At 45.8% G+C, this 9,490-nt stretch overlaps 1 protein-coding gene across 1 annotated transcript; it reads left to right on the forward strand.

Moving 5' to 3' along the window:
• The first annotated feature begins 234 nt into the window (after window positions 1-234).
• Sec61b (SEC61 translocon beta subunit) lies at window positions 235-8,783 on the forward strand. Its single transcript, XM_031377355.1, has 4 exons — window positions 235-370; window positions 528-625; window positions 5,448-5,549; window positions 8,526-8,783. The coding sequence occupies exons 1-4, from the start codon at window positions 368-370 to the stop codon at window positions 8,611-8,613; spliced, it is 291 nt and encodes a 96-aa protein (XP_031233215.1). The 5' UTR covers window positions 235-367; the 3' UTR covers window positions 8,614-8,783.
• Window positions 8,784-9,490: the final 707 nt, after the last annotated feature.

Here is a 9,490-nt window from a genome sequence, read left to right on the forward strand (position 1 = left end):
CAACTACGCCTGCGTCAGTTTAGGACACATCAGCGTTAAACCTGTGGGCGCTAAGAAAAATGCCTGACTTAATTTCGCGTGTCAACGTGTCCAAAGATTTCAATTTGGTGATGTTTGACCATGTGAAAGATGCTAAATAAATTAAATAAAAGAAGCGAAAGGGCTGTGCTTTCACACGGCCCAGTTGTTCTCAGCGTAATTGTTACAGGCATATCTTAGGACAGTCCAGACATCCTAGCGTCGGCAAAGACCCTGCCACCCGGCCGGGGGGCGGTGCCAGAGCCTTCGCTGCTAGTGTTCTGAGTGCTGTGCAACTTCCCGACTACTCTCTTCCTGCCTCCTGTGCCTACTGTTCTTAGGCATCAGCATGGTACGCGGTTCCCGCTTGCGTGGGATGCACTAGCCCCTGTCTTGGTCTCGCTTCCTTTCCGGGACTTCATTGCTCTTCCAGCTTCTCGGGTGGGTGTGGGGTCGGGGGTGTGAAGAGGACCCAACCCTTGATGTTCACTGTCTGCTTCTCTCTGCAGCCGGGTCCAACGCCCAGTGGCACTAACGTGGGCTCCTCTGGGCGCTCTCCCAGCAAAGCGGTGGCCGCACGGGCTGCAGGATCCACTGTTCGGCAGAGGTAAGTGGCTCGGGGGAGTTGGGGACGGGGGGCGCCCACTATGGCTGGGAGAGGCGAGGGACCCAGGAATGTACATTGCTGAAAGGAGCTCCAGGATGGGAAGATTTATAGGGGCCGGGTGTGCCCGAGCTGACGTGGCCATCCAATTAGTTTTAAAGGCCCTTTAGGAGGGAGGCATGGTTTTCCTCTCCTTGATCACCGCTTTAGTTAAAGGTAAGTTAGATTAGGTTAGGGTCAGGAACAACTTTAGGAAAAGTATTGGCATAAGGCTGGTGTGTCTTAGGCTTTACCTTTCAGTCTTCCATATGGAGGTCCCATACACACTCAGTTTAACAAAATTTGTCTTCCACAACAGTCTGTCACCCTCCTTCCCCATCCCAGCTGTGTGTGCCTTTCTTTTTATGTCTGTTTTGTATATGTGTGTGTGTTGCATGCACATGTGTGTGTGCATCACTTTCTTGTTTGGTCCCCTTGGAGATCACCTGAAACTGCACTTATGAATGGTTTTGAGCCACCATATGAGTACTGGGGACCGATTTGGAGTTCTCTGCAGGAGTAACAGGTATTCTTAACCACTCAGCCATTTCTCCAGCTTCAGTGTCTCCTTATTTTTAAATGTCACTGCTTATTTGCAGAAATCCAGACACTCTAGTTATGTTTTTTTTTTTTAAATTTGGTGTGTCTTCTCTGTTCAGTCATATGCCATACTTCGCAGGAAGACCTCACTTCTTTTCTTCCTCCATTTCTGTCCACCCATTACCCCTCAACTACTTCTGCTTTGAATTCCTATCACTGCCCTTCCTCCAGCCTGCTGTTACTCTTCCACTTAGGTTCTCTGTAAGTTTCTGGTGGTGCCTGTTAAAAAAGGAGGCCTTCAGAGGGATCCCAGTCTTCCCTCTCTCCCTCCTGTGAGCCAGCAATTCTGTACTTACTACCACTTTTTTTTTTTATTTAGTTTTTTTTAGACAGTCTCACACAACCTAGGGTTGAACTTATATCATCCTGTCTTCACCTCCCATGTGCTAGGATTATAGTTGTAATAGTATACCACTATTAATGTCTACATGGTCATCTTCTCTACTTTGACAAAACGTCTGCCCAAGTCCTCTTTTCCAGCCCCTGTCTTATATCGAGCCACAATAAAATGTTGGCTGAAGGAATCAATTGTATTGTGTTTGTAGGACGACTGTCAGTAAGGGTTTTTGTAGAGAGAAGTAGACTTGGAAAACACAAAGGAGTACTTTAGAACTATCCTTAAGAATGTGAAGAGAATATAGTGGGTAGATAGCTCAGTAATAGCTTGCCTAGCATGTGTAAGGCTGCAGGCTTGATCCCTAGCACGGCCCACAAAACACAACACCACCAACAAAAGGGGATGGGAAGGGCTGGTCTTGTTGACTGCAGTAGGAAAAACTAAATCTACAGTCTAAATTAGGCGGTTTGAACATGTCTGCAAACAGATTGCAGCTCTAGGAGGGAAGTTGTAATAGAACTGTCAGAAGTGGTGAGATGACCCTGAGGGACTGTGAAAGTTCTGTCACTAAGGTATTCAAGGAAGGGAAATTGAGCTATGGTTTAGATTGCATGGGCCTGGGGTGCTTCTTGTTGCTAGCTGGGATTTCAGAGACTTTTTGATGAGGCAACCAGTGCTCAAGTGAGGCGACAGATGTAACTTTGAAGGTTATGGATAAGGATGACACGTTTTAGGTTCTGGTATTATAGTGCCCATAATACTAGACAGCCAGTGGCTATATGTTTGGCATGTGCAAAGTTCATTCACACATGCTAGTGAGTGTGTGGCTATATGCATGGAGTGTACAAAATTCATTCTAGAAACTTGTTGATGGTTAGTTAGGTAATCGTGATTGCTGTTGGCTATCTAGGAATATGTCCATTCTTGGAGAAGAAGTTGAAGCTATGGTCAGTGATACTTGGGCTCTGTAGTGTGCAATTTTTCTCTCTTTTCTAATGAAGTGACAGTAGTAATAAGGCCCTAGAGAAGAAGTGTGTGGGATTTAAGGTTAAGCTGGGGTTGGAGCCCTTGCTCTGCACAGTAACAATGCACGGAAAGGAAGCTGCCACAGGATGAGAAGGAGTGATGGTGTCTTAGAGACCCCGAACTGAAGTGCCAGCCTCATGGTGTTCCTGCAGAAGTGAGGGAAACTATAAGTTTAAGATGGTGGAATAGCTAGGGTTATTAAGACAATTATGAAATAATAACTAAAGGTCTCTCATGTCGAGCCTTGCTTTACCTTGGAGAATGTACTTGTAAGAAAGATAGTTAGGGCTTGTCTGCCTGCCGTGAGCTGCTTCCCTGTGTGGAGGCCATGAGTGACCAGGGCGAATGAATAGGTCATGGAACGTCAATCAATCAGGGAAGCTGGGTGAGGAAAGAGTGAGGGTGGATGGTTTGGATAGGGTCTCAGGGTGAGTGGCTCATGAGTAGAGACCTATGAAGTGCAAGGGAGCGAGTGACACTCTGGCCCAGGGAGGATAGGTCTCCTCGGCTATAGGAACAGTAATTGGACAGGCAGGACAGTGAGCTGGGGTTGCTCCAGCACGTACCAGCAGCCATAGTGGTAGGCCAAAGCACGCACGTGGTTAGGGCGAACACCATTTGGTTAAAAGTACAGGAAGAAGGTGTAGACTTCATTGAAGGTTAAGAAATTAAAGTGGGCTCTGTTAGGCACCTCAGCTAGCTTCCCAGGTAAGGTAATGCGGGATATTGTGAGCACAGTTTGGTGTTTCTATAGACCCTGCTTTTCAGATCCTCTGCTCTGTCCCACTGCCAGGGGCAGAAGTAACAACAACAACAACAACAACAACAACAAATCCTCCTGGTTTCTTCTGTAGGGATCTTGAAATTCCAGCTTTGAAGAGAATTAAGTTCAGGGCCCGTGCTTTGGAGAGTGGCACGCACGCGGTAGTGATAGTTGTGGCTCAGGTGGTAACTCCCATGTGGACACTGGCTTATCTTTGGTTGCACCTGCAACTCCTGTTTTATGAACAAAGACGATTTCAGGTACCCACCTTCCAGATTAGAGACACGCCTGCCCAGGGGGGCTTTCTGAACACCCCATATGTCTCTTTTTGCTATTTACAATCAGCCTTTCCACAGAAGCAGTCCCACAACAGCCAGCAAGCCAGTAGAAACAAAACTCTAGAAGCTTATAAGTCAGATTTACATATCAATAAATTCTGACTTCACAAGATGCCCACACAATAATTTCAGGGCCCGTTGATAATGGTACAAGCTGCCCACCTAGATTAGACAAGTTATCCCAATTATTCTATCCTTTATGATATGTCTACCTGTGGTTGGTATCAGGGCCTCCGAAGCCCATGACATCACATAGTCGGGCCTCACAGACCCGTTGCTAAGGCAACAGCCGCCATGTTCCCTGAATCCATTGGGCTCACCTCCCACCTTTACCTGCGACCACCATGTCACTATATATATATATATATATGTATATGTGTGTGTGTATATATATATATATATACATATGTCACTATATATGTGTGTGTGTATATATATATGGGGAATGCTCCTCCCTTGCTTTCTCTATCCCCCTCTTCTCTTCCCACCACTACCCCCCCTCTCCCAATTAAACCTCTTACACATGGAACTGTTTGGGCCTAGTGCGGTGTATCCTGATTCGAGCTGCCATTCTGACACATCACCATGCTGGTTCAGGATTTTCTTCCTTTCAGTCCTCCATCATGGCTTCACCCCGTCCCTTCTCTCAGTTGCTCTGTCCCTGCAACTCTTAGCTCCACCTCCCCTTTCCCTGTCCAATCACAGGCCTCCTGCTGCACTAATATTTTATTTTATTTATTTATTTTTTTTAAAGATTTATTTATTTTTTTTTAAAGATTTTATTTATTTTTAAATAGGTACACTGTAGCTGTCTTCAGACACACCAGAAGAGGGTGTCAGATCTCATTACAGGTGGTTGTGAGCCACCATGTGGTTGCTGGGATTTGAACTCAGGACCTCTGGAAGAGCAGTCAGTGCTCTTACCTTCTGAGCCATCTCTCACCTGCACTAATATTTTAATATAGTTGGACAAGGAAAATCCTGCCACATGGTAGGACAGGACATTCTTTTTTCACACCTAACAGGCATAATTATACAGCTGAAGATTTCTTTTGGATTTCTTCTTGTCATCCAGTGCTTGGGTCCTTGCTTTGTGCTCCACTCTAGCACAGGGTTGGGCAATGTCCCGCCCACAGGAGGATGGTTGCAAGGAGAGTCTGTGTGTCTAGTCCTGGTCCTAAGTGTCCATGTCTTCGGTTTGCTCTGTCCTCCATGACGGCTCCGTGTACCAGCCGTCATCCTTTTGCAAAGAACAAGTTTGAGTTGTCTATTTTTTGCTTTGTACCTCCTGCTCCTCTCCAAGACTGACGGTCGGCATATCAAAATAGCTCAGGTACGTTACAGAATACTCAGTCATCACGTGTAGTCTCCATTTTGGGGACCTTGATATAATTACAGTTCAATGTCTTTTCTTAATTTTGCAGCAAGTGCAGTTATGTTAAACCATCTTTTCAAGTAATCTTTTCAAAATGAAGTTAAAATTTAAGGGCATTTATAGATAGGCTTATTTCACAGAAGTTCTCATGAAGACAAACTGAGGCACACTGTCTCTGAGAAGGCTAGATATGGTAAAGGCCGTTCCTGTATGCACTGGCACCTGGCAGGTAGTACTCAGTCCAGAGTGTAAGATCAGAGAGGCAGAGGTAGGGTTTGGAAGCATATAGTATGTTATTAAAAGGATTTCTGAGAAAACCTACTATTTTTTTTTTTAATCTCTTGCAGAAAAAATGCCAGCTGTGGAACCCGGAGCGCAGGCCGCACCACCTCTGCGGGGACTGGGGGAATGTGGCGATTCTACACGGAAGATTCCCCAGGACTCAAAGTGTAAGTCATGGAGTGGGCTTTGTGTGTGTCCTGGTGACTGAGGTGTAGGAGCCGTGTCTGACATGATGCCCTGCAGCTGCATTAGTGCCTGGTGGGCTGGGTCTGGCTGGCCTGCTCATCAACTGATGGACAGACAGATGAGGGTGCTGAGGATAGATACCTTTCTGGGAGTGATTGAAAGACGGAGCCTCCTGTCCTGTCGGTCACTGTGTCAGGGTAAACGGCAGGCCCCGGGAACTGGAGGGGAGCTGCTTAATTAGAGGAAATCGCTCTTCATTTGGTTCTCCCACCCCACACTGTGCGAGTGAGACAGGGGAGGGGACATTTGAATGGGAATTGGGTGATTTTTCAAAGCTGCCCCAAGGCAGTAGCTGATATTATTACAGCCTAATGGAAATTTTCCATTATGTTGTGTTACCCAAAGTTCCTTGGCTTCCTTGCTGGGGGAGGGGGGGTAGACCCAGGAGAGTGAATGCGTCACCTATCGAGCTTAGCCTTAGGAGGGCTTGTCAGCTGAGGAGAGGTGACCATCAGGCGACTTCTGTCCTGAGTCTTGCTTACCTCTTAGGCCAGGTTGTCTGGTACCACTGTACCTTGTTCCTGCTGCTTCCCACCTAAACCTGGTGGATAAGGGATGGTGATAACAATGGCAGATCTCCCTCCTTTGTGTAACCCTTGCTGGTTTCCAGAACACTTAGTATCTTCTCTGTTTTGACCTGACGGGCCTTCCTGAGGCAGGAGCTGTGCCATTCTGTAGATGAGGAGTCTCAGAGGCAGTGAGGTCCTCAAACACAAATGGTAGGAGGCAGAGCAGACTTGACTGTTGGCCCAACCTTCCTCTACTGCCTGTCTGGTAGAAAAGAGACAAAAACTCAGTTAGTTTAATTGATTTGGCTTACATTACAGATTTAGTTTATGAAGATTTCCCTATAACTTGTGGGATTTGGTTTAATTCATTTATTGAATTTTTCTCCTGTGACATTTTCTTTTTCTTTTTGGGGGGCAGGGTCTTACAATGTAGCCAGACTAATCTGGAGCATAGCTTCTCTCTACCTCAGCCTCCTAGCTGAGCACTGGGACTACAGGTGTTTGTGACCAGGCCTGGCTAGTGACTCCACCTGCCTCACCCCACCATTGTCAGCTTGTAGGAATATCTTTATGAAGCATTTCTTCGGCTGGGAGGTGGTGGTGTGGGCTGGTGGTGTTCTGACAGCCTTTGGTGATTTTCTCAGTGTTGGAGTAGCCTTGTATTTCCTTGTTCTTCCCAGTGGCACTGGAACTCAGTTTAAATTCCTCAGAAAGGTGGGAAACCCTTGTATGGGCAAATCTGGCTCGTGCCTGCCCTTGGAGACCTTCAGCTGTGGCCCTCTAGTCCTCCTAGGGCCTGGCAGAAACTGTCTCTTGAAGTTTCATAAACAGTATCCTAACCCTGTCAGAGAAATGTACTTCTGGGAAAGGACACAGTTGAGAATTCCTGCCTACAAATCTGTCCGCCAGCACCTTCTAGCTTATTTTTGGCTCCTTCTGGGGATTTTGTAAGATTTTCAGGTAGATAATAATACTGTTTCCTGAGAACCTGCTGTTAAGCCTGCTTTGTGTGTAAGTAGCTCTAAGGTGGGTGGTGTAGTAACCTCTTTACAGATGGGAGACAGACTTGAAGGTAAGGAATGGGCACAGGCAGGCTTGTGAATGTCAGGCATCCTCATGGCATCCTCAACAGCATCCTCACGGTTGACAGCAGGATCCTCAGCTCTGAGCTCTGGCTGATGTTAGCAGTGCTGCCTGGCAGTAAGGGAGGAAGATAGACTAGTGTGGAGGTGCTGCCTTCATTCCTTCTTACTCTCCAGTTGTACAAACTTTAGAATGATGGAGCAGAGACCTTGATCTCCATAGTACTTATTATCCAGTCTGATCAAGTCTGGCACTGCTGCTACCTCACCTGGCCCTTCCTGCTCCTGCATTGATGAGTAAGGGATTCCTTTCTGGAGTCTCTACCTCCTGCTTGTACCTGGGAGGTGAAGGGAGATGTGTTGAATTCTCCAAACCTGCTGTGGGCAATGCTTACAGTAAATGTTCACAGCTTGGGTACATTCAGAGGCAGTTGTTCATAGCAGCATTTGATTCAAAGAAAGGCAGATGGGGGAAATCTATTCCCTGCCTATACGAAGCCCATGAATACAAGAAGCCAGCTTAGTGCACAGTGTCTGGAATGTGATGCCAATATTAGATTTTTGGGTGTGTTGTATACACCTTTAATCTGAGTACTAGGCTGGCGGAGGCAGGTGGACTTTGAGTTCAAGGCCAGCCTGGTTTCAGTGTGAGTACTAAGACAGTCAGGTCTACACAGAGAGACTTTGTCTTAACAAAACAAACAAACAAAAAAAGAACTTCCAGAAGGTAAATGAGCTTGGTGTGTGAAATCAGAGATGTTCAGACCTCTGTATTCTGGGTGTTTTTAGGCAGGAATCTCTCTGAGCCTCAGGTTTCTTTATGTATAAAATGATATTAATATTTGTCTCACTTATGAGATGCATGAGTTTGTGCAGATTAAATGGGATTTATAGATTCAAAAGCATTTTGTACTAATTATCTGTATGTCTCATATATTGTAGTGAGACAGAAAAGGTTATCTTAATACATGCTAATTTGAGAAAGTTTGTAAATAGAATTTTTGCACATAAGGGTTTGGGAAATTTTTCTTTTTATTGTAGAAATAGAAAGTATACAAAATTAGCATATCTGGACATCAGATGGTGTCCTTTATGTATGATGTGCTGCGTTTCAGCAGAAGAGGAGACAGTACCTCCTCCAGTCTCAGCACAGCTGCCTGGCCATCATCATGCTCATCTGTCCAGTGTCAATTCTGGGAATCCCTTTGGGTGGTATAAACAAGGTCCCCATGCTGCCCTCGGGCCGTTGCTGGTATTAAGCCTACCTTGTGACTGAAGTAAGCAGGCCTTCTCTTTTCATTCCCAGGGGCCCTGTCCCAGTGCTGGTGATGAGTCTTCTGTTCATCGCTTCTGTATTTATGCTGCACATTTGGGGCAAGTACACGCGATCGTAGACTTGGCTGCCCTCATCTGTCATCTGAAGAAGGAGAAAACCCAACATACCTTGGACCAAAAGTGTAGTGATTTTCTGTTCACGTGTATTATTTTACAGAGAATAAGAATTGACTTTGAGAAATCAGTTTTTTCTATGGCTAATAAACTTTGGAATTGCTTTATATGGAGACTGGTTGCCGAGGCTTCATTGTGAGGGCCCTCAGTCTCTGCCTTCAGGTTCACCAGTGAATAGTGGGTATTCTTTCTTTGCAGGATTGCCAGTCCCTCCTACAACCATGTAGTCATTCAAATCCAAGATGCTCTAATTGGCCTTGGCTTTGTTTTCCCAAGGTTTTTCTGTGCTGGTGATTGTCATTTCGGGTACTTGGTTTTCAAGAAGTGTGCCTTGGACTGCCATGAGGGATCTGTGTTTGAGGCAGCTGGTGCCGGAGGTAAAGAGTCAAAGAAAAGAGAAGCCAAGAGTCTTGGCTGGGGTGTCTGCTCATTCTGTTCTTTTCTTTTGTTTTTACTTATTGGGGATGGGGTCTCGCTGTGTAACCCAGACTCTCAGAACTTGCCATGCTCCTGTCTCCACCCCTCGAACAGGCCTGGCTCACTCAGTTCTTTGTGTCTAAAATCCAGTCAGTTGTTTGCTCGCTCTCTTTCCCTCTCCCCCTCTCTCCCTCTCTCCTTCTCCCCCCCCCCCCCTTTTCCAGGTGTCCCTTGGGGATTTCCGCCCACTGCTCTCTCATTTGTAAACCCACTTTGAAAAAACTGACTTGAGAAATTGGATTTTTTGGTAAAATTTTGTTTTCATTTTAAAAATTAAAGACTTTGTAATAGAAGTGACATAGCACTTTTTTTTTTTGTACTCAGCCTCTCTTTTTTTTTAAGTTT

This window comes from Mastomys coucha, unplaced genomic scaffold (assembly GCF_008632895.1).
Source record: "Mastomys coucha isolate ucsf_1 unplaced genomic scaffold, UCSF_Mcou_1 pScaffold18, whole genome shotgun sequence".
Taxonomy (NCBI): domain Eukaryota; kingdom Metazoa; phylum Chordata; class Mammalia; order Rodentia; family Muridae; genus Mastomys; species Mastomys coucha.